This window comes from Uranotaenia lowii, chromosome 3, assembly GCF_029784155.1.
Source record: "Uranotaenia lowii strain MFRU-FL chromosome 3, ASM2978415v1, whole genome shotgun sequence".
NCBI classification, from domain to species: Eukaryota; Metazoa; Arthropoda; class Insecta; order Diptera; family Culicidae; genus Uranotaenia; species Uranotaenia lowii.
In genome coordinates this window covers 214,026,933-214,052,672 of record NC_073693.1, presented here as the reverse complement: position 1 = coordinate 214,052,672, position 25,740 = coordinate 214,026,933, and the positions used below count along the sequence as shown (strand labels likewise).

At 39.1% G+C, this 25,740-nt stretch overlaps 1 protein-coding gene across 3 annotated transcripts; it reads left to right on the top strand.

The window, feature by feature from the left end:
* The first annotated feature begins 432 nt into the window (after window positions 1-432).
* LOC129754314 (hormone-sensitive lipase) lies at window positions 433-23,873 on the top strand. Of its 3 annotated transcripts, none has more exons than XM_055750289.1 (7): window positions 433-550; window positions 1,174-2,989; window positions 3,047-3,321; window positions 3,383-3,517; window positions 5,264-5,501; window positions 5,568-5,693; window positions 22,624-23,873. In XM_055750289.1, the coding sequence occupies exons 2-7, from the start codon at window positions 1,256-1,258 to the stop codon at window positions 22,735-22,737; spliced, it is 2,622 nt and encodes an 873-aa protein (XP_055606264.1). In that variant the 5' UTR covers window positions 433-550; window positions 1,174-1,255; the 3' UTR covers window positions 22,738-23,873. The 3 variants fall into 3 exon arrangements, with proteins under 3 accessions (XP_055606264.1, XP_055606265.1, XP_055606263.1); XM_055750290.1 differs by lacking the exon at window positions 433-550 and adding an exon at window positions 563-790; XM_055750288.1 differs by lacking the exon at window positions 433-550 and having other exon boundaries at window positions 857-2,989.
* Window positions 23,874-25,740: the final 1,867 nt, after the last annotated feature.

Here is a 25,740-nt window from a genome sequence, read left to right as displayed (position 1 = left end):
ACTACTTTGATTGTAGGCGGAGCGCGTGGACATATTGCCTATAAAAAGAACAGCGCTCGTGCTTTATGGTCATTCTAAATTCGGATTTTATAGTGAGAAGATCACGGAGCGGAGAAAAGGCAGCAATTTGAAGACGGCAAGGAAACGAGGACCAGCCCTAAGTTTACGACAGTATGGTATCCCTATCTTAAACGATTATAACTTTTTTCGAGAACTGCTCCAGTTTTATAACGAAAAGTAAAAGAAATGCTGAAGCGAATTTTTATTAGCCTCACTCAGATTTTGATTATCTTCTTCTCCTCTTAATGGCGAGCTTGTTCAGCTAAACTGCCAATTTTGATTATCTATCAATTTTAGATCAATTTAAACATGTGGCATCCCAGTCAATAACATCGCACGATTTGACAGCTGCCGATTGGCATCTCTCACGCACACATTCAAAGTTAAAATCATAAAAAAAAGTTTATGTTTACAAAACTCCTTCAAATGGATCGCATATGTTTGGCTTGCTAGCTGATGTTATCGAAATCGTTTGATTTTTTATGCTAAGGTAGGTGCTGATTTAATTTCCTAATCCAAATTCAACCAAGAGAGTGGACCGACAACGATCAGTGCATTATAGTTTATTTTTGCTTGCTAGTTCTGGTCACACACGTGTGTTATTCCGTGGTTACGCGTTTCTTTTTTTTTTTTTGGTCGGAAACCTGAATTCGTACTTTCACACAGTAAAACGTGACTCTTTTGGTGTTTTCATTTTTATAAGCATTGTATATGCGGGCGGTTGATATAGGTATGTATCATGTTTCGATATGCTTCGTTTTAAACACAATATGAAATATTGGTTGTGTGTATACAGCGACCTAGCGTATGGATCGTCTTGTCACTTGCCTCGTATCACTTGCCTTATCGTATTGTGATATAGAGCCGTATTTTCATTCTTAGAAAGTTTGCTTCCTCTGGCCTTCAATGTTAAGTCAAGTGTGGAAGCGCGATTTGGTTGGAAATTTACTACTAAAAAGCGTCTGTAAAATTGATTGTGGCGTGTTTGTTTGCTCGCAGCATAGCTCTCTGGATGAATCAATGAACAAAGTTCAATTGGCTAAGCAATCATACGCGGAATTCGGTGATAAGGTGAAAAGTTGTATAATTCAATTGTAACCTTCTTATCACTAGAAACATACAGAGAGCTGAGGTGGCAGAATTGCTTCTGAAAAGTAGACTCTGTTAGTCAGATTTTCGCTATTACGGAGCTAAGATGTCGAAGCAGCGGGAGAAAAGTGCGATCGATAATGTTAACGATGGAGGATCGAAGGAAAGATTGGATGGTGGAGCACTCGCGACCTCATCGGGAAATCAGCAGGAAGGAGTCAGTGACACTGATAAGGCGGCCGTGGATGAGAATTACTTATTTGAAACGTTAATTGAATTGTGCAGAAATAACATAAAATATTTCGAAAATGACGATTCGGAAAGTGGCCCCAGGATCCATGGAGCGTTCGTGGGGATCATTGATCACGTTGAGACGGCAAAGCCACTTGTGAAGGAAGTTAGTTCGTTTGTACACGAGTATGACTTTAGCAAGGATGTTCCCGGAAATGGATTCCGCAGTTTTCTTTATGTGATGGAATGTTGCCTGAAGACGACGCTGAAATTGGCCAGATATGTAATGGAAAATCGAGGCACAATGCTGTTTAGAAAATCGCTTTACGCAAAAGAAGTTGAGGCATATAATCATCTGATGGCAAGTCTCTGTACATGCTTGAAGCATTGCCATACACTCCGCCAATGGACAAAACCGGGCCAGCTGTTTCCGGATTCACGCACCGTTGAAGAACTGCTCGGAAAAGCGGATACCATTAATCAATTCTGTTTCTATGGGCGCTGCCTCGGGTTTCAATTTTGTGAGTCAATGAAACCACTTCTCAAATTCATTTCCATCGGAATGGCCGGCTTTTCGGAGGGATACTATTCGGAGGGTGGCAAAATTTCCAAAGCCACCAGTTTGATGTACACTAGTACCAAATATATGATAGATCCTGAACTTCGAGCCCGTAGAATTGTCAACATCTCGCAGAACTCCAATATAGACTTTTGCAAATCTTTCTGGTTCCTAGCAGAATCTCAGCTGATGCACTCTCTTCCGTCCTTTGTTGGATTCAAAGTTAAGGTTAGCCGTGTTATAACCATTCCTCCGGAGCCAATTCAACTGAAAGCGGAAAAATCAAACACTATGATCAACATTCCAGTGCCCCAAAGCCACGGTGGACCGGGTCCAATAAAGGCAAGGCTTATTAGTGCCGTCAAAAGGAAAGGAATGATCGGCGATAGAGTAAACCCTCGAAGTACAATCCATCCTCCTTCGTCGGGACTTCTGTTCCATTGCCATGGTGGTGGATTTGTAGCACAAAGTTCAAAATCTCACGAAAGCTACTTACGTGAATGGGCCATTTCCCTAAACGTCCCGATACTGTCCATTGACTACAGCCTTGCACCGGAAGCCCCTTTCCCAAGAGCTCTGGAGGAAGTTTTCTACGCATATTGTTGGGCCCTAAAAAATTGCGAACTTCTCGGTACCACAGCTGAGAAAGTTATCTTTGCTGGAGATTCAGCTGGAGCCAATTTGAACCTGGGCTGCGCTATGAAATGTATCGAAACCGGGGTTCGCAGACCAGATGGAATATTTCTGGCTTATTGTCCGGTTCTGATCAGTTTCGTTCCGAGTCCGGCACGAATGCTCTGCCTAATGGACCCTTTGCTGCCGTTCGGTTTCATGATGCGCTGTTTGAAGGCCTACGCTTGCCCTAGCAAGGAAGTCCTGGAGATGAATCGCAAACGCTACGAAGAACGACAATCGATCGTCAATGCGGGTTTGGTTCAAAGCACCGTTGATACCAATGGAAACAAAAAGGAAGACGATGATGGTTCTAATCAGTCCGATTCACCGGAAAATTCAGCGTGGGACCAACAAAACAGCATGAATACAGTTCCGGTAAGATAAGTTTTTACCCTTTCAAAAACAATTTTTTCATTCTATGCTTTTCAACAGTTAACCAACCAGCATCTAAGTCCAATTAGTGACACCGTCAGTGACACGTTGGCGCTGAAGAGTCAAACCGTTGGAAATACTATCGATCTTATGAGTCCAGATGAAGATACAATCACATCGTTGGAGGAAGATTCTCAACCCATAACATTGCACCAGATTAATCTGAAAACTGAGCAAAGTCAGGTGACTGTGGTCGATGATCTGGATATGGATTTACCCAGTGATATGAGTTCGGAGCAGATCACCAACAAACATGTTTCGGAGTTTATAGAAAGGTACCCACCTAATACTATCTCACACAAATTTACCTTACTTAACATTGTTCTTGCTTTGCAGATACGTACTGGACACAACTACTAACGCCGAAGGCGAACTGGAACCTATCCTACGACCGGTTTCGAGTGCTTCAGAGGACAATGTGGTCCTCGACATCGGTCGAGAGACTCTGAGTGTTCAAAATCTTCAGGAAAAGTAAGTACCGTGACCGGCCCTAATTCTGCGCAGTCCCAAACTCTGCGCATTTTCATATTCAAACAGAAATATTTCAAGATGTGATGAACAAAATATCCACGAAACAAGCTGAAACTCTTCAGTTACTGTTTATCTTCAAAATGCTTCCAATTATTTTGAAATCTGATGAATTGTTCGCGAGAAAATCAAAAAATCAAAATAAATGTAGGTAGCAAACGTTGAAAAATGGCCGCCGTTAGCAGTACAGCTTAAGTGTTAGGAAAACAAAAAGATCAAATGAAACAGTTTTAAACAGAATTTTCTCACTTGAAATGCCTTTACGTGAAAGATAAAATTATTCTGAACATGACTGCCAAAAAATTTTTTTGATAAAAATGGTTTTTCAAATCAAAACAATGATTGAAGCAATGCGCAGAATTTGACACCATTTGTTTACTTATGTTCCTAATGCGCAGAATGAAAAGCACTGGAGAGAACTGATGTTAAAGCTGCAAAGAATGGAATGCAGGGAGTTAGGACACTTTTAATTACAGTTTTCTAATAAGTTTTATGAAGACAGGGTATCCGTAAAGTTGTTGGGAGTTTCTTAGGAATCCCTTCGAATCTACATGTTTTGTCGACAAAACATAGAAAATCTTGAGATTTGCGTTCTCTATCGTGTTCGCGTGTTAATCGTTCAATTCTAACTGTACAGACTGTTCCGACATACAGAAGCAGTTCCGACATACAGAAGCAGTTCCGGTGGGCTACAAAATCGCCCCAGCTGGGGGAACTACGCGAAGCTTCTGTCGATTCACTCGCACTGATACTGCCTGATAGTAAGCCAAATGAAGCAGCGCGTAGTTCCCCCAGCTGGGGCGATTTTGTGGCCCGCCGGAACTGATTATGTATGTCGGAATAGTCTGCACTGCACACCAACGAAACAAGTTAATTTGACCAGATCCGGCGAAGAACATGAACGGTCAACAAATATTTGGTAAGCGAGCTGCAGGAAAAAAGCATCTGTAAGAAATAGTGAAAGAAAGTGTCACATAAGCTTCGAAGATCCAAGGCTTGAATTGGCCCTTTTTCATAATTTGCAATACTTTACTAAGCGTAAAACATGCTTTTTAATACATTATAATTAAATTAAATGTTGGTCTTGCCAGTACGAAGTGGTATATTGGTTTTATTTGGGTGCGCAGAATATGGGACATATGCGCAGAATTAGGAACAAATAGAAAATAGTGCGCAGAATAAGGGCCACTTGCATTTTTTCCAAATGTTGTAAATAATCCACATTTTTGCTCCAAAATCGAGCTCTCATTATTTTTGCCGTTAAGTTTGTTAGTTAGCCCAACTGTACCCGAAATTTTGAAGAAATTCATTGAAAGGTATTTTTTTTATAGCATAAAACATTTGAAAAATCCTTAACTGCGCAGAATTAGGGCCGTTCACGGTACTTACAGTAACAAAAGAATCGAATAAAAACTTGTGGAAATATTAGATGCGCGTTTGGCAAACCCCGTAGTAGGAAAGCTGAAAATCTGTAGATTTTGAGTATCAATCCCTCAAGGGTTGAAAATCCCTATATCTACGGAGAAATCCGTAGATCTGGCCACGCTGATCGGAGAGGATCCATCATCCAGTCAGTTTAGAAACTAATTTGGACACAGAAGGTTGTGTAGTAAAACGCAGATAACGTCCAGTCACGGCAACAAATACCTTATAAAAAACCATTCTAAGATCATTCTTCAACCCTTCCAGAGTGTCCAACGTTGCTAGCAATCTGGTCAATCGGGTTTCGTCGACGTTCAGCGCCATCACTACATCGAAGCCCATCTCGAGCAGCGGGTCGCAGAGTGAATTCCAGAGCAACCTGGAGGCGTTGATTGCCCGGAGTCCATCGGACGAGTGCATCTTCGATGTGCCGAAGGATTCGCACCTGTCCCCGTACTGGGCCACCGATGCGGTACTCAGCCAGTTTCCACCGACGAAAATTTTGGTAAGCTGGAAGTTGTTAATTTCTCTTGTGAATATTGATTAAGTTTTAAATTTAACCAACTTGTAGACAGTGGTGCTCGATCCCTGCCTCGACGATTGCGTGATGTTTGCGAAACGGCTGAAGAATTTGAACAACCCCGTTACGCTAGACATTCTGCCAGGTCTTCCACATGGATTCCTCAACTTTGCATCTGTGAGTACTATTTGTTTGCTTTATCATACTTAAATCAAATGTATATTTTGTTGAATTTTCTTCCTTTTTTGTACTACACTTGTTAGGTTCATGTTGATTTTTGCGAAACTCTATTTTTCTTAAGTTTCCGGTGCTCAGAAATTACAGTTTTTTTTCGAAAACTTCAAGATATTAACGGCAAAGTTCTATCGTTCTATGGTTTCCTATGTTTCTCTAAAATTTACATATCTTGGAAAACTGAAGTGTGCCAAAAAAATCATGACATTCAATTTGATTACGAAAAACCTTCATAAAATAAAAACCTAACATGGATACTTTTTGTAATTTTTGTTATGAAGCTTTAGTATTTTTGGAGCTACTGAAACTAAATTTCACGACGAGATGTCGATTGAAAAGGCGCAAACGTTCTGCGTTCCTTTCGATTATTTTTTTTTTAGGATATGTCCCAATCTTTAAGTTTAGGACATATCGGCAAATTATAATTCTAATAAAAGAGTAATTAAAACAGGAATGAAAATGTATAGGTGTAAAGGTCAAAGCTAGAGCGCTTTGGGTAGACGAAATGAAAAGGTGGTGAAAAGCTAAGGGCTTTGTGTTATCCAGCTTTAAAATACTTCTGTGGTTCTGTTCCCAGCACCAGCTGGTTGTTTGTAGTAAGTGACGAAGAAGCCACATTTCTACCCACAACCAGCTACGGATGGGTCGAACACATGAGATTGAGTCCGACCGGACAAAAAATCACACAAGCAGCGCTCACAAGTGCTGTTTCCATTGCTTAACCAATTCTATCGATGCGTGCTAGGTACTTGTTTGGGTACGTTAGATAGTTGCTACTTTTGTTTTTCGCATTTTATCTATCCGACGCCTTACTTTTTCGCCAAATGCGTCGTGTTGAATCGTATTGTTATTTTTCCCCAATTTCCCCCTTCCATAGCCAATTGATTTTGTTATCTTATTTTGATCGCCGCTGGGATATATTATTCTTATTTAACGGCGTGTTTGTAAATTGCTTTGCTTGGATCAATTGCATCAGTAGATCAATTTTTCGTGGACAATAAGGCCGGAAAAAATTTCAAATCCTTCTTTCGTCACTCGGAGTTGGAACAGAATTCGATTCCGAAGATGAAATTCGTAATGTTCGCAGACAACGGAGACGATTACAAAGAGTTCTGAATTAAGGAGTGTATCGAAAATTAACTATAAACATATTTGGGCCTTCTACTTACTAACGCGTGAACGCGCACAACTGTGCTCACTTGTAAGTAGCATCTTGACCTGTCAAGAGTGAACCAGCGCTTTGTTCATGTTTGAAACATTTGTTTCTCCCAAAATGTCGCGAATTAAAAAAGAAGTTAAAATTCGTGTGTTGAACACTTGGATGCGAGAGAAGGGCACCTCGATGAATGAAGTGGCGAAACGTTTTTGCATTCAGTTCGGGAAACACTATACGTTCGATGATTTGCCAGGAACCAGGACCATCTGACCCAAATCTGGACCGTAAGGTAATCAACCTCATCAACCGGAATCGATCGATGTCCATACGGGATTTGGCGAAAATAGCTGGGATATCGATCGGAATGGTACAGCGGATCAAGAAGCGGAACAACATGAAGACATACAAGAAGCAGGAAGTGTCCAAACAAACGGCTGAACAAAAATCACGAGCCAAAACCAGAGCCCGGAAGCTGTATCATCGGATTTTTCAGAAGCCAGATGCGTGCATTCTCATGGACGATGAAACTTATGTAAAAGAGGATTCCAGTACTCTTCCGGGACCACAATTCTACACTGCAGCTATTGGGGAGGATGTGAGTGACCACGAGAAGTCAATAGGAGGCGGAATAGCTGCGCTGCTGCTAACTGTGTACGTTTCAAAATTGGGTGATGAAAACGTAAACAAACGAAAAGGAATTTACACAATTTAATTTGTAATTATTTTGCACTTAACAAACCATATTAGTATCCGTGTTATATACCATCGTTTTCCTCTATTTTCGCTTATGTTTTAGGCTTCAAGCTGGGGATAGAAAAGGTGCTTGGTCCTTGTAAAATCAAGAAGGAAATTCATGAAAATTTGAAGTCGTTAAAAGTAAGTATTTTGCTGTTCATTCATTTGTGTTAAAAAGTGCCTAAAATCATTAAATTAAATGAATGAAGTGCAAATCAAGTTTCTAAATATCTGTGAGTTGACGTGTTTGTTGAAAACTGATTGATTTTTTTTATAAAAATAGCTGTTTCAATACCCGTGTAAAATGTCATGTGAGAGCACTATAAACCGGACGACATGCATTGTACCCACTTGCAAAAAGCGACGTGATCATGGAATCTCGTTCCATTCGTTTCCAGGGGAGAAAGACAAAAGAAGATCTATCTGGATCAAGTCACTGCGCCTGATCTATGAACCATCGGCAACGTCAAGAGTTTGCAGTGAACATTTTAGCATCAAGCAATTTATAAGTCCCAGTAAAAATTAAAATTATATTCAATTTTAAATCTGTGCAAGAACTTATAGGTAATAATTTTTTTTTAGCCACTGCCAGAATAAGCGATAGAATGGTGCTGAGAAAATCTGCTGTACCGGATGAAAAACTTCCCCGCACATATCGTGAAAAACAGCAAGAAAAACTAGCTTCTCAACGAGCAAAACGTGTTGAGAATCGGAATGCTAGGTCTGCGAAACGCAGAGCCTTAGCAGATATTTCAAACATTGTTGCTTCTTACGACTGTCATGAACCGGCTTCAGTCCCAGAAAAAGTAGATAGTGGAGTCCAAGTCGATACTACGGATTTGGAAAGAATATTTCATGGTCGGCGGAGGCAATGCGCCATAAAATTCAATACGGAAGCCGAGCTATGTTCCTGGACCGGATTGTCATCATTTTCAATGCTGGAAAACCTAGAGTTGGCTATTCAGCGCCTTGCTGCTTTTAAAACCCGTGCCAAGTCTACCGTTACGTTAAAAGACGAGATATTAATAGTTTTGGTTAAAATGAAAACAAATTTAACCTTCTCGTGTATGGCAAATTTGTTTAATCTACATGCAAAAACCATATCAACTGCTTTTACAGGTCCATACCTATTTTGGCAGCAGTCTGTTCAGCGTTGATACCATGGCCAACCAAGGAACAAATTCAACGGAACAGACCACTCTGTTTTGAGCAGTTTAGTGATGTGGTCATAGTTCTTGACTGCACTGAGATCCCTATCCAAAAACCAAAATGTCTCCACTGTTGAATTACATGTTATTCCCATTACAAAGGCGGAGAAACTGCCAAATATTTAGTAGGTGTAACACCAGGCGGCACTATCTGCTTTATAAGTCACAGTTATGGAGGAAAGGTTTCTGATAAGCAAATAGTAAATCAAGAGAAAGTGCTAGATCGTTTGCACCCAGCAGACGCCGTTATGACTGATAAAGGATTTCGGATTGACGTGGAATGTGCAGCAAGAGGCATCAAATTAGTCCGTCCACCATATCTGCGTTCTCCACAAAACCAACTTAGCAGAACCGAAGCTTTTGAAAACATGTCCATTGCTGCTGCTCGGGTTCACGTTGAACGTGCAATACAACGCATCAAAATTTTTAACATTTTAACCGTTAAAGTAGATGTTAATATTCTTGGAGTTTTAGATGACATAGTGACTATAGCATGTGGTATTGTCAATGTTTCACAACCAATATTAACAAATAATCGTTTCTAGTATTAAAATAAAACTTTGATTGAAACTAGTATAAGTAATTAGAAAACTTTTGGTTACATCAAGATGAGAGAAAAATTTCAACGATAATGTTAACTTTTTGACATTTTACAGAAAATATTTCGACAATTGGATATTTTTAATTGATATTGTTCAACATGAATAAAGATTAAAGGCTGCAAATTTGCCCTGTTTTTAAAATATATAAAAACTTTTCCGCATTATAAGATTAAAATGTTTATTTATGTACTTATTTCATAAACTCAGTTCTTCAAAAGATATAAATATTTCAAAAATACATTAAAATAAACTTCTTTTAATACTATCAATAAATTATTCACATAAGCCTCATCAAAAGCAATAGGTACTACAAAACAATCATCATCTTTTTCAGAATATATAACTAATTCTGCCTTGTCACAATTCATGATGAACATGTTAAGCTGTATCTGAGCAAAATATTGATGATTTGTTTTCAATTCCATGTTTTTGTTCAGGAAAGTATTATTTTTCACTATGTTGTCAATACTCTCACTGGCTCCGGTAAGAGGACATTTAATTTCGATAATTTTTCGCTCTTCAATCACCAATCCGTCTGGCGAACATCCTAGCCATGGGACATTCGGAGCAACTACCAAACCAAAGGTTGTTACAGTTTTTTTGTATTTTCGCATATAGCAATCTCTCGCCAAAGCTTCGCAACGAATACCGTGTAAAATAGCGGGCGAAGTAATGTTGTCTGGAATTACGATTTTGGAAATTTTTCGACGCCAATCTCTTATCTTTGAGGACGCTGTTATGTAATAGGTGTATAAACCATATGCTAGCGAAGCTGTAATTCGGAAACTCCTTTTTTTTCCAGCATTCGTTATCTTGGCCTATAGTTTTCAAACAAATCTCGGTTGCTTCAGATGCTGAGATACACACATTCAACTGATAATATACTTCCAGGTCGCGAAGAAGTGGTCCGTAGATGTGCTTGTAGCTATAATCATATTTTTCAGTAAATAAGTCATAAAGGAAACATTTGATCGTCTCAATATGCGACTTAGACGTCAATGGAAATGAAAAAAATATTTTCATCATTTGTTTGTGACTCCGCGAAATCTTCGGCTAACGGTTGGGTAATAAAGTTGGGAGTGTTATTATTGTCATTTGCAGTCGAAGTTATCCAAGGCCTGCCGTTGATTTCATAGCCCAAGGAACTTTCTGGAAATGCTGCAAAATAATCTTAGTTAGAATTTTTTTTCTTGATTTTGAAATCTCATTTATCTACCTTTCCCGAAAAGCTCTAACACTTCTTCACGCTCCAACTGGTCTATCAGTGGTTTCGGAAAGTTTTCAGCAGTCTCGTTTCCTTGAATTTTCTGCTTAACTGAGCCGAATTCCGTAAGCTTTGTAGGCTTATATTTTTCGGACGCTAGACGAGCTGCGATTCTGCCCCATTTTTGTTGCAGGTCAGTCGCCGACAAAACCGAAAGCTCAGGATTCCTATTAGAAATAAAATTATTTTATCAAGTCCAGAAACTTGGATAGAAGAAAATCATTCAAAGCAGGAAAATTTTCACGTACCTCAATATGTGAAATAAGGTGGCCATCATATGCTTGCACCTTCCTTGGCCAGCTTTGCAGGAGCATTTGAAACTCCAACTAACAAATTCGAACCTTGTTCGGATCCTTATTTCATGCCAGGAGATGAAGAAGAAAGGCATGAACCGAAAATGCTAAACCCGTCCGGATGTACTTCCTCGATCCCAACCATGACCAAATGACCAGCTTTAAGCACCCTTTCTCCTTCTTCTACAATTCTTTTTCCACCATCAGCAAAAGACAGGACATCAGCGAAGTCTAATGCTATCGTCTCACTGTGCTCATCTACGTCCTAAAACAACAAAAAGTGCTTATTTAAAAGGTATTTTTATCAGCAATAATAAATTTGTAATTTTCAATATCTAGTATGGTTAAGTTAAATTATTATTGGTGCTTCTTTTGATTGAAACGGATTGCCAATATCTTGTATTTTAAATGAAAAATCACTATTTTAAAATTGTAGTTTTTACCAGTTCAAATTTCTCACCATCTTTAATAAACGCGTTAAAGCTGGATAAAAACGCAAATCGGGCAAATAAATGACGCACATCATAAAACACATTATTAACAACGTTATCTCACTTACCATTTTTCCCAAATACACTCAATATAGGCAGAAAATATTTTTCAAAATTCACTTTTTTTCGAAGCAGTTTGTTTACATTCGTCTTCACCCAAAATCGCTGTCAGATTTTGTGCTTCCATAGCCTATTGAGGTGGAAAAATTTGGCCAGAAAGTGGCTGTGTGGCAGGCAATCTGCTGCTGCGAATTTAAGTCGGCGAGTTTTTTTTACTAAAGGAACAATAAATGCCGATATCTACCAAAAGGAGTGTTTGCAGAAAAGGTTGCTGCCACTATATAAGAAACATACGACTCCACCATTGTTCTGGCCAAATTTTTCGTCAGCCCACTACGCTAAATCCACTCTTATAGAGAATTTGTTTTCGTGTGGTGGTGCACCGGGGCACTACCGGTAGTGCACTTTTTGCTGTTTTCATGCTCGTTTTCAGGATGAGTAGTCCACTGGTAGTGCACCATAAAGTGGACGGTGGAACACTCTGAAAATATTCGGTGTTGCTTGCGCTCTCACCAATACTATCATGAATTTTGACAGCACGTGCTTCCCGATGTAAACAAATATCAGCTGGTTGGTTTATTTCTATACCGCAAAAATTGCGTTCGAGCTGTTTTTTTTTTCTTTATTATCCCGAAGAACGGAAACTTGTTCCGGATTCAATACCAGTGCCGTTTCCAACAGAGGCGGAGAATTTCACCTGGATGGCACGTTCCAAAGCAAACAACGCTCCCAAGAAGAAATGTGCCCAGAAGGCTTGCTGCAATCGGTTCCAGGCGATGACGAAAAAGAGCAGCAAATCCGAGTGCAAAAAGGCCAACCCAAAGATCTGGTGGAATCGCCCAAACCTTCGGGAGGGTCCTATAAGTTGGTCTCCACAGCAAGAATCGTTCAGCTGCATCGAAGCTACTCTGCTTCGAGCTGTGCCTTAGGGTGACGATGCTCGGTTGCGCCAAGTCCCGGATTCCCACCCGTTGCCCTTCAAAAACGTTAGTTCGAGACTACACCCATAGAAGAGGTTGCAGAAATCCAATGCCTATTTAGCAAATCTCTGTGCCGATAATGCGCTGAAATGTGCTCTGTGCCGAAGATGATATGTTTGAAAAACCGTAACTGGCATAAGGACCCGGCTTCCAACTAAAATGATGCATGACCACTACATTGAAGCGAAACAAGAAAAACATTTTATGGGATTTCTTTCCTATTGGATAATTCACCCCAGAAACAAGAAAAAAAAAACTGCGCCCGTAGGGAGAGTTGAACTCAAATCACCAATTATATCGTCTTGCCAGTCCGACGTCTTAATCAGTGTACTATTTGAGCTTCATGCAGGACGAGGGATATTTGTCATAGGCTTTCTGCCACCGAACAATCACAAAAAAATCGCACAACGGTGGCTTCCCGGCGTTTGGCCGCCTTTCAAGGTAGTCCTTTGTCTTGCGATGGAAACGGCAAAGGGAACGGGAGTGAAGGAACGGGAAACCCATTGAATGAGAACTGTGCTTTGCTTACTGCCTGCTATTACATACACACGCTACATATACACAGCTGCTAAAGCCGGGCAGTTTGGCCGTTGGTTGTTTGCCGGTGAGTTGAAGGAATGTTTTTGTTGTTGCTTTTGCTACATACACACGCACAGCTTAGCCGTGGTTGTTTGCCGGTTGATTGAATTGAAGCAATGTTTTTTTTGTTGCTTTTGCTGCATACACACGCACAGCTTGGCCGTGGTAGTTTGCCGGTGGATTGAAGGGATTGAATTAGAAGATTGTTTTTGTTGTTGCTTTTGCTACATTCACACGCACAGTGCTCGGATGGCTGGCTGCCTGGTGTTGGCCGGTATTTATTTCTATCCTTCTTCGTCTTGTGATGCGATAGGGAGGGACGTGAAAGCGTTTTTATTTTGTTTCTTTCAGACATACGCAATTCGGTTAACTTGTGAGATTAATGCCGGTGGGAGCAAATCGAATCAGCACCGATCGCATTATCTTCTTGTACCAATGATGCTATGTAATTGACTACACGCCATTGGCACAGAGGCTGAATTTTGGGTGTACACTCGTATGGGAGCTTGAATTTCGTTCGTTTCGGTCTGTTAGTAAAATTTTCTCCCCCGACTTCCGCGATCTGAGTTCGCCAATTTGACTTCCAAGAATTTTTCTTTTGTAATCTGGAAACGGAAATAGGTAACTCGAACGAAGATGAGATTTGCGAGGAATAAACGTTCAAAATACCGGAACCTTCAAGCTGGGGTAACTGCAGTCTAACAGCAGCAAACATAGACCGCCCAGAATCAGCCGGTATTGCAGTTGTAGAGGCGCACCCAAATGTCGTGTTACTCACAATTAGAATATGAGGCCATGCGACATGTTACATTAGAGAAGAGAACGAGTAGTTATGACCGAGCGTGTGTACGGGGAAGTTTTGTTGACACCAGCACAGAAGATGGAAGTGGAAATGTTACGAAAACTTACAGACGAGGTAAAGTTGATTGCGATCTGATAAATCAGATCTCTACATCTGGCGACGAGGATAAAAGATCGTTCGGTAAGTTGAGCCATTTTTTAAAACCTGAATTCGAAGAAATTGTTGGGAAAAAGTTGCAACTAAATTGTTGAAACGTAGCACGCAAATGTTCCAAACACGTTTTTCTGCATAGTGGTGGATGTGAGTATGGGTTTCGCTAAAGAGCGAATAGTGTGCGGGGAATCTGTTGGAATCCATTGGATGTAATGCTGTTGAAAAAAGGGAAAGATGCTTCTGATGTTCTTTGTTCCCGAAAAATAGTTTGTGATCCGTTCAAGGGGACGGATAATGTCTTGTTCTGAGAAGCGATTTGTAATCTTTTTTTTCCTGGGAACAGGTAGCGATGTGTTTTTGAGGAACAAATCAAATTTGCTCGATGGAGGAATGATCAATGATTTGTTCTGCGGAACAATGAGTGAATAGCTCAAAGAGATAGTTCTAATAGTGATTGTTCTTAGGAACACACAATAAATTATTTGTTCTGAGGAACAACAAGATATTTTTTCTGAGGAACAATAAGAAATTTGTTCTGAGGAACAATAGGAATTTGTTCTGCGGAACACACAATAATTGATTTGTTCTGAGGAACAATGAGGACTTAGTTCTGAGGAACAACAAGACATTTGTTCTGAGGAACAATGAGTAATTTGTTCTGAGGAACAATAAATGATTTGTTCTGAGGAACTATGAGAGATTTGTTCTGAGGAACAAAGAGTAATTTGTTCTGAGGAACAATAAGTGATTTGTTCTGAGGAACAATGAGGAATTTGTTCTGAGGAATATTGAAAGATTTGGTCTGAGGAACATTGAAAGATTTGTTCTGAGGAACAATAAGGAATTTGTTTTGAGGAACAATAAGTGATTTGTTTTGAGGAACAATAAGAAGTTGGTTCTGAGGAACAATGAGAAATTTGTTCTGAGGAACAATAAAAAATTTGTTCTGAATATGAGAAATTGTTCTGAGGAACAATAAGAGTAATGTTGTTCTGGAATAATAAGAGATTTGTTCTGAGGAACAATAAGAGATTTTTTCTGAGGGAAAATAAAATTTTGTTCTGAAACTAAAAAATGTTCTGAGGAACAATAAGAGAGTTGTTCTAAGGAACAATAAGAATTTTGTTCTGAAGATAAGAGGTTGTTCTGAGGAACAATAAGAGAAATGTTGTTCTGAGGAGCAATAAGAGATGGTTTTGAGGAACATCTATCGATTTCCGCGTTGAGAGATTTTGAGAAGTCGAGTACTTAAAAAAAGTGTTGATAGTTCTCAGAAACTCAATTGAACAGGTACAAACATAATGTTATGGTTATATAATTCTGAGAAACTGATGAATTTCAAACTCTGAAAGAAAAGGATAAGCACATCATTGAGAAGACGGTTGGGGTTACTCCGAGGAGGTAGAAAGAGGATTCGTCTGAGGAGGATGTGAAATAGAAGAAGAAACAGATCCCTCTGAGGGGGATTGATATAAAGTATATTGAGTGGTCCGGTTCTGCAAATTTGCATTCGAACTATGAAAATTCACAAAATAACAATAGTTGTATTGTTCAGGAACAGTTTAACAATAGTTCTGCTAACTCTGATGAATACCGATAAGTAATTTCCAAATGTCATGATTCCAGCGAGTAATGATTATTCTAATGAACTCAAATAACTTAGGAATCAATTAAATGTTTATTGTAGTAAAAGAATTTTGACAACCTGAAAGATGTTGATAGTTTTCACAGGTTGTTTTATAAATTGGTTTGAAAAGCTATTTTATCTTATCCTGTCACATGATTCCTGCTTGATATATTAGGTAATCGACTAAATTAAAAAAAAATTCAAACGGAAACTTTTCTGCTTTGAAGATATACTAGGTATTCATTCAAATTTTAATTTTTCAAAAAATTGTTTTTTTTTCAAAAAAAAAAAAAAATGTCATTATACTGAATGTTCTTTAACGAAAACAGAATTTTGTATTGAAAGCAAAAGAGTTGTTATTGGTTTAACACACAAACTATCTTATAGTTTATGAGTGATTCTGGCGCTGTTGATAGCATAGTTTAGATTCGGATCTAATATAAAGTAGAAGGAACATCTGTCATCTATCATTGTGTCCAAGTTCATCACTATAGTCCAAAGATCATCTAATAATTGTGTCAGGTAGATATTGTAGTCAGGTTCCTGAAAACGAGACCTGAAATATAGTTATAAGCAGTTCACATTACTTACACATTACAGCCAGATTTGCACTTAACAGACAACTCTCGGTTGTTGGATAAGTTCGAGGGAAAACTGGGAAAATCTGCTTGGCGTTCACTTCCTGTCACTCAAGGCGTCCATTGAGGAAAACTGACAACGATTCGTCCCCTGACGCGAAGGGCTCACGAATACTCGCTATTTAGCGGATCGATAATACTTGGCGAGGGGCAATTGAATGTTTGTTTTGCATAACTGGTTTTAATTATACACTTTAATTAATTCCTATCTTACAACCTCGAAGTAAGTTTACTGATGCCACAGTAATTGTCAACAGGCTGTGGCGGAGTGGGTACACATGTTAAACAAAGTACATTTTTCAAACAAAGTATACATTTCAATTTCAATCGAAATCTTTTGCTAACGAGGTTTTTTAGGGTTGCATTAAAAAAAAAAAATTTGGTTGATGTTAATGATTGTTAAAGATACAAAAAAAGTATCCGATAGATGTTGGCAACCAAAGAGTTCATATCCTAAAAAAAAGAAAAAAAAAGATAGATATTGGTCAAGATCTTCGTATCGAGAAAAGATAAAAGTTATCAAAATTCATTATTAAATTCATTGTTTTGTATAAAAACATATAAGTGACTGTTTAAAGTTATTTGAAGCCTGGCTTCGGGATTTAGATTTAGAGAGCGATTTGATTAGAAATGGGATAAAATACATTGCAAAGCGATTGTGACTTTGTAAAGAAAATATGAGTCAAACAGAGGAAGTATGAAGAGGATGAATCATCGAAAGTTCTATAATCTCAGGAGGTTCCTATTGACAATGGAGTGTCATATGAATGGTGAATTTGCTGGGAACCATTTTGTTAAAGGGATATAGGGGAGAAAGTTTCCGGTCGACAAGCGGCGCTAAGCCGCGAGTGTATAACATGGTTCAGAGAAGTACGTCTAGCTTGAATAATTTCAAAAGAACAAAAAGAGCGTAAATAACTATGTATATCATGGAACAATTTATGACACTAGGCAAATGTGGATTGGATATGATTCTGATATCAGTGATCACAGCCTAGGTCGAATACATCTATAGATATGAAGATTATAGGAGCTGTCACAATAAATTTAAGCGGCAACGTATTGCTCCTGGATATGCGGAGCCCCGCAAGAAGGTCCTAGTCTTCTCGTAAGTATTCCTTAATCCCTGAGTCATATTGAGTCGTTGTTGAGTACAGAAGAAATACGATTCAACTTAGGAATTGTGACTTATAACGAATGTTTTTCTGCAGGAATTCTTAAGATAACAATTGCGAAGCCCGATGATCGTGTAGCTGGTCTAGTCTAGTCAATAGACAAGAATGAAACCTGGAATAAAGCAGATGCGTAAGTAACCTACACGGTTCTAAACCTACGTGTTACATTAGATCAGGATGTTTTAGGGGGGATGTAGAGGCGCACCCAAATGTCGTGTTACTCACAATTAGAATATGAGGCCATGCGACATGTTACATTAGAGAAGAGAACGAGTAGTTATGACCGAGCGTGTGTACGGGGAAGTTTTGTTGACACCAGCACAGAAGATGGAAGTGGAAATGTTACGAAAACTTACAGACAAGGTAAAGTTGATTGCGATCTGATAAATCAGATCTCTACAGCAGTTATCATCAGAGCCAGAGGCGAATCTACCAAGCAAAATAAATTTGAAATCTTCACAATTCAACATAATACATAAATTCATGTTAAAATTTTCATATTATTTACTAGACAATGATCACCTAAAGTAAATTTGTTTCAATTTTCGAAATCAAACGAAAACAAATACCAGCTGTAATGGATTTTTGACAGCTTGATGTTTTCTGTTGACACTGCCGATTTCACGTACACCAACAAAAGTGGGTGCAAAACTCGATTCATGCTCGTTTTCAGCTTGGAAGGTGCAACACTTTCGGGTGGTGAAAACAAATACGGTATTAGATGGTTTGAGGATAGCGATGTAGATTTTGTTGAGAAAGATAATAACCCATCAAACTGCCCCCAGCTTTGCCCCATAGAACGATATGGCGGTTTTCAAGAACGGACCATGGCGGTTTTCAAGAAAAAATGGAATGATGCGGCCAAGAAGTGTGATCAATCAGCTGTACAAAACCTAATGCAACGCGTCAAGCCGAAAGTCCGAGAATATTACCAATAATTACTTTTTTACTTGTATTTCTTTATAAACTGTAAGAATAAGCTTTTAAAAACACTTCCGAACTGTTTCTTTGTTTGAATCATCAATTAAATCAATACAATGAAAAAAAATGTTTTATAACTGATTTTCGATGCACTCCTTATTTGCAAATTGTAGCAAAAAAAAAATCAGGCTTCGAATTTTTCAACGTGAGCAAAAGTACAGCATATTTAACTGTTTAACGGCTCTATGAATTAATTTACGATGTACGGAATGTTTTCGGAAAATGGTCCAACAGAGAAGAATTTAATGCTTTTCGTGAATGATTTCGAAATCTATCTGTTTTCCCGGGAGTGTTAGGAGCCATTGATGGAACCCATGTAAAAATTGTTGGTCAACAAGATGACAGCTATCTTGAACGAAATCATTCGTATACAGTTCACGTTCAAGTCATTTGTGACTTTCAGGATGTGTTTTGTGGATTCCTTGGAAGTGTAACAGCCCAGTTTACCGCAATCTCTGCTCACCTACGTGTGACTTTGCTCCAAATGAGCATTTAATTGGCGATAGCGGATATAAATTAGAACCATTTATAATGACCCCCTATAGAAGTGATCATCGATTGACTGTTAAAGAGCGCGAGTACAATTTTCGTCTTAATAGTGCCAGAATGGTTGTGGAACATGATATTGGGCTTTGGAAAATGAAGTGGTTATGGTATCTTGATATAAATCGTCTTTGCGCTCCCACCATACAGACAATATATGAGAGCCCAACTCAACCGACGATGTTGAGCAATCGATAGCGCACAACTGACCTTTGTAGAGTATAGCAAGCAAACAAGTTAGTTGTGCGGCAGTCTGGATTTGGATCTTAATAAGGTCTAGACCCGGGACTCCACATTGGCGATCCATGCCTGTGTTTTTGGCATTTCCCCTCAGAGAGGAGGGAGGAATGGGGCCAGTGCTTGAGGGCAACCCAGCGCTGGTCATACAAAGCCTTTAGGCAAGGAGGGATTCGACCGCCCGGGCGCGTCCGTCAGGGCAAAGAACTGCCCGATAGGGCAAAGAGGTATTTGGCTGCCCATAAAGACATAGAGGGATTCGACCACCCGGAAGGGCAAAAGCCTTAAATTGGCAAGCCCTGAATGGCCTTCTAGTGAGTGTTATTATTTGATAATAAAATGAAAACTACATTTAATTACTGAATCGATAGTTAGCCGGGTTTCAGCCCATGGCCGTCGAATTATTTATAGCCGGGTTTCAGCCCATGGCAACCGATAGTTAGCCGGGTTTGAGCCCATGGCCGTCGGTATAATGTTAAGAGTTGGGTTCAGCCCATAGCAATATAGAATATGATGATAATAATAATGAAGCACTATCGAGAACGGGGAGAATGTGGTATCTTGATATAAATCGTCTTTGCGCTCCCACCATAAAGACAATATATGAGAACCCAACTCAACCGACGATGTTGAGCAATCGATAGCACAACTGACCTTTGTAGAGTATAGCAAGCAAACAAGTCAGTTGTGCGGCAGTCTGGATTTGGATCTTAATAAGGTCTAGACCCGGGACTCCACAGTGAAAAAGGATGGAATTTATGGAAGTATGTAAGCTTGAGAATGCTAAGCTTTTCATTTTAACATCTTGTTGCCTACATAATTTCATTCTGAAGAATTCACCACCAACAGACGGAAATCAATTTCCCAGAGACAGCTTCAGATATCTAATCGATGCTGAGGAGCTGGCAGAGGATGCCATGATCATTGGACGGGCACAAACAAAAAGATTTGAATAACATTTATTACACGATATTAAAATGAATTTTTAAATAAAAATATTGACTTTTAATTGTCTTTTCTATGTATTCCGAGTTTCATTTCTTTTAATGCAAGTTTGCACTCCTGCATTGCAAGCTTCCGCTCGCAAAGGTCATTCCTACGCTTCAATACCCTACTTTTTACTCTTCGATTTTCAATTTTGCCTTATTGAAACCGATTTCATTCTGGACTTCCAAACGGCTTGGGACTTCGAAGGTGGCTTACTAGGTCCTAGGTTGAATTCCTAGGCTCTACGTTTTCGTTAGTGAGTGAAAAAGTAGACCCTTTTGTTCCTCTGGAACATTATGGCTGACACTCTTTCCGAGAACATCATCCAATACTTTGAAATATGTCCAAGTAACAGCCTTAGATTCGGATCGATTCCTGGCATCCAAATTGAGCCGGTAGGTTTCAACAGGTTTGCCCATCTTAACCTCAACTTATCAGTGCTGCAGTTATGGCCTTTGACGATCATGTTGTCCCTAATTTCACGCCAAAAAAGAGTTTTTTTCTTGGTTATTTCCCGAAATTCATCTTTGAGCTCAAAACGGAAATGTATGAAATCCTTGATTTGCTCATCCGACCATCGCCTGTTGCCATCGTCGATGGATTCGTCATCGTCCAGTTCCTCACAAGCAGGGGGTGCTCAGCTTCACTTGGAAGCGATGATGGTTCCACCGTTAAAAAGTTATCCACTAAAACCTAAAGTCTGTTTCACATAGAATCTGGTCGGATAAAATAGATCATTTCTCCGCAAAGAAATAAACGTACTACAAAAGTAAAGATGTCAATTTGTAGGGTTTTTATTGCACTTTAAGGAAAAAATACATAAAAATCATTCGTCAGCTTTTCGGATGAATTTTCGAACTTTTTTGTGATACCACCCATCATTTTCTGCACAGTACTGCTGGTATCCTCATTCGCCATCTTGTTCCACCACTTTTCCATTTGAACTGGTTTTTGCATGGTTCTGCCATATTTCTTCAGTTTGCCCCTAACTATTGTCCAATATTTCTCGATGGGACGAAAATCCGGACAGTTTGGTGAATTGATACTTTTTTCAACAAAATCGATCTTATACCTTTTAACGACATCCCGGCTGTAGTGGCAGCTTGCCAGGTCCGGCCAGAACTTCACCGGACCTTTGTGGGACCGAATGAATGGCAAAACCCTCTTCTGGAGACATTCTTCTTTGTAAACATTTCCATTCATTGTGTCCCCAGTGATTAAAATCTTAGTCTTCTTCCCACAACTACAGATCCCTTGCCAATTCATCATCTTACGAGCAAATTTATCTGCGAAAACATCTTGAATCTACCCGCAACATTCCTTTTACGCTTTGCAAGGTAAAATTTGTTATCGGGTATTTGTCCAAAATCCATTTTGACGTAAGTTTCGTCGTCCATCAAAATGCATCCGTTGTACTTGGTCAACACTTTCTCGTACAACTTCCTTGCACTGGTTTTGGCAACCAGGTTTTGTTTCAGCGTCCTGTTGGGGTGTTTGCTTGCATGATACGAATGCAAGCCTTCTCGCAAACAAATTCGTCGAGCTGTACTGTGGTTCGTCTTGAACTTTTTCGCCAAATCACGCAAGGGGATTCCAGGATTATTGTGAACTGATCGAATTACCTTTGCTCGCAGCTTCCGGTCATATGTTCCACTTTTACGCCTGGTTTGTTTTGCTCGATCCACCGTAGGGGTCTCCCGGTAACGTTGCAGCACCGAATTTACAGTCAATTTTAGATATTTCAGGAATTTCGCGATCTTTACCTCTGACCACGTCGGTTTCTCTACGTGAGTGTGCTGAACTTTCTCTCGCCTTTCGCGTTCCATCGTCGATAACTTTTGACTGACTGCTTCAATCTTGATGAAATTTTCACCACTAAGTAAACCAGGGGTGGGGGGACTTTTTGAATCATTACCCCAAAACATTTTTATTTAAGTTGATATTATTAAGCAACTATATAAGCTTTTACAATGAAAGAAACAGTGCAGCCGTGTGACAGCTTTTCAGTTGCGTTCTTATTTTACGCAAAAGTATTGCACGATGCATTTTTGGCTCTTATTCTAGTTTGTTGTAGAAAAGGTTTTTTTTTAGCTGAAAACATTGTTAAATGATTGACTTGAACTGTTCACTACGAAAAAACTGTCGATGAATTTTTAGTTTGAGAGAAAAAAAATAGAAATATAGCTGAAATTTCACTCGTGTTTTTTTTTCACGTGGGACAATTTTGCTTTGAACAACAGTATATCTTTCAGTTGATCATTCGCTAAAACTTTTTTTTTGTTCCTTTAATAAAGTGGGAGGTATAGCTTATTTTTGAATAAGGTCCACTGAAAATCATTCCTACCCTTATTCTTTTCTCCAGATATCCAAAGAAGCGCACGAGGGATCCAAGCTGTGCGTGCGCCGGATTGCGGAAATGTTCGAACTGCAGCTTCCGGCCGACGAGGGCGACCAGGCGGAGAAAAAATGCTGTTAGCACCTGCGTCACTGCCTGGCCGGATCAAAGCAGTTGTTTCGCAAAGGTAGTGAACAGATAGTCCATCTGTAGGATACATACACAATTACACAACTAGTTCTCTGGCTCCACTCGTTTGTTGGTTTTGAAGCTTATAAAATCACATCAGAACTCGAAAATTTTTAGAACTTTTTTTACTTTTTGAAGCATTAAATTTTTGTGCAGTGATATTTCATCAACTTGGACGCCTTTTGAAACCTTTAAGCTGAAAATAAATCAAAAAATTGTTTAATTTTTGCAGTCCAGCGCTTTTCACAACCAAGTAGCTTTACGATAAAACCGGGAAATCAAATTTCCAACACTAGGATCAGATATTGACGCCTTGGATGATGAGGGTCCAGCATAGTTTGCCGAAAAGCTTTGATAATACAAGAAGACATGATTGTTATACAATAATTTAGGGAAAAAGCACGCGTTTATAGCTTTTATAAATACTAGTTTATTGTGCGTATTCATTAAAGCGGAAGAGATACTCCAGCACTATGACATATAGAACAAAAGCTTTACGAAAGCAATCTCAAATCAATTCATACAAATATAACAAAAATAAAACAATCCGAAAAGTCAATCTGTTAAATTCAAACAAACCACAAATTCGGATGATTATGGTTTGCTCAAAATAAAAAAAAAAGATTACTGAAGCCAAAAAATACTATACCCGATATTATGTATTTGCTTTATCAGTGTGATACTTTTACATGGAAAAGGTGCAATTTGATGTCTATTTTGTATACAAATAATAAAAAATGTTTATTTACAGTTCAACCAACTAATGAGTAACAAACTACCAAAGGTAAAGGATATTTTTATTTGTTTTTTATTATTCTACTGATTGAAACAGAAGAGGCAATGTTTATCTATACTATAACATAATCACACTATTATAGGTTTAGGGCATTAAAATGCCACATTGTTACTTAAGTATTTACACGCGAATGAAACTGGGTGTACCCTTTGTAAAACAAATAATAAATTATGAAGATTATAATTCGTGTCAAATATTGAGGCAGCTCGGAAGGAAAATTGGAATGGGCGGAATGCTGAACATGTTCCACTGACTCATAAATGTCGAATTCAATAAAACTAAGATATAAAGAGTTCAATAAGTGTTTTATTCTTGAGAAATGTATTCAGAAATCACCGAGAGACGAATTTTTTTTATAGAAATCTCACACTCACTCCACAAATAGTGATTCAAAGATCAAGCAGTATGAAGAACTTGTCGGGTGTCAGCAACAATCTCAACTGCTAGACGACAGAAGAAAAGATGCCTTTCTAGCAGTCGCCTCGTTATGCCGTCTTTAAATTTCATTTTGAAGATCAAGTTGGTCAATAAGTTCAACAATGTGTAAGCAGTAACGCCATGAAAATTTCGATTCGGGAGTTGGCCAACTCCGGAAGTGCACCAGATGTGGACAAATTCAGTACAAAAGCTGAAGAACTGCTCATGACGAAAATGAATCAGCTCATTGGCTCCTTACGATTATAACACCTTTACAATGACTAGCTCAAACTCAAACACCTCCAACTCATGCAATAAAATTGCAGAGGGGTAACGTCAAAATTAGCGAGTTCGTGATGCGATCGTGAAATCGTCAGCAAAATTAATACATAGGACGATTAAGCACTCCGCTGATCAGAATATTAAAGCATAGAGGGCTTAAAGGTGAACCTTGAGGTAGACCAATCCAGGTTGTTCGTTGCGTTAATATTTGACCATCTAACGTAGCTAGAATTTTTCGTTTTCCAAACAGATTGTATACAGCTTTTACTAAACATTGCCTCATTCCCAAATTTGTCATCTGTTCTGTCAATATCAATACTGCATGCAACAAGGTGTTCGTTTTTTTTTGGAACCCTAGTTGAATTTCGTCCGTAAGATGGTGGAGAGCGTCTAAAGTGCCTTTACCCTTCCGAAATCCGCATAACTCGTCTGGAGATAGCTTATTATGTTCGATAAACCATTCGATTCGATCCTTTATCATGTTTTCGTAGCATTTTCGTAGGCATGATGCGAGAGCAGTTGGTCGGAACGAAGAGACTTCTGAAGGTGGTTTGCCTGGTTTCAAAATCGGAACGATTTTGAATTGTTTCCATTGTTCTGGTATCTCAGATTGATAAATACGATTGTAGATACCAAGCAATTTTCTTTTGGCGTTGATCGGTAGCTGTTCAATGACTGAGTAGCAAATCCCGTCGATTCCTGGTGAGGTGTTTTTCCTTTTGTGTGTAACCGTCTCCAAATCCGACAGTTTAAACATGGTATTCGACTGACCTTTACAGCTGCAATCTGGAAAGGAGAGACCAGGCATAGCTGCTGTAGGAGGAGCTAACTTGTACATAAATTGATTTATTTTTTCTTTATCTCGGAGTTGACCTTTGTTTTGAACGTGTCTTTGTTTAAATTTCATCGCCAGTTTCCACAGCTCAGAAATAGATGTAGATGAATCAAAGGTGTCATAAAGTTTTTTCCAGGAGTCACGTTTTTTCTGCTTAACCAATCTTTTAAAATCAGCTTCCGCGTTTAAGTACTCCACACAGTCATCATAGCACAAAGCGCCAAGTCTTAGACTTTGATCTTCGTAAAGCACACAAATTGGTCAGCTGCGAATCCCAAAAAGGCTGAGGGATTTTGGTTGTTTGACTTCTACTTTGGGGTCGATAGGTGGCTTCGCGTAAACTATCCAAAAGTATTCGGACAAAGTCGTCATAATTTGCGTCGTGAGTAGACAATTGGATTCTTCCTGAGACTTCGTCACTAAATTTTTCCCAGTCAGTCTTTCCGTAGTTTATCGCCGGTACATTACAGAATGCTCTAACCTGAGTGAGCCCGAAAACGACCGGTATGTGGTCACTTCAAAATGCATCGTCTAGTGTCCGCCAGTAGATGTTTAAGCTGATGTTTGAAGAAACAATTGTTATGTCGATTGCGCTGGGCCTGCGGTGTGGGTCAATTCTCGTGTA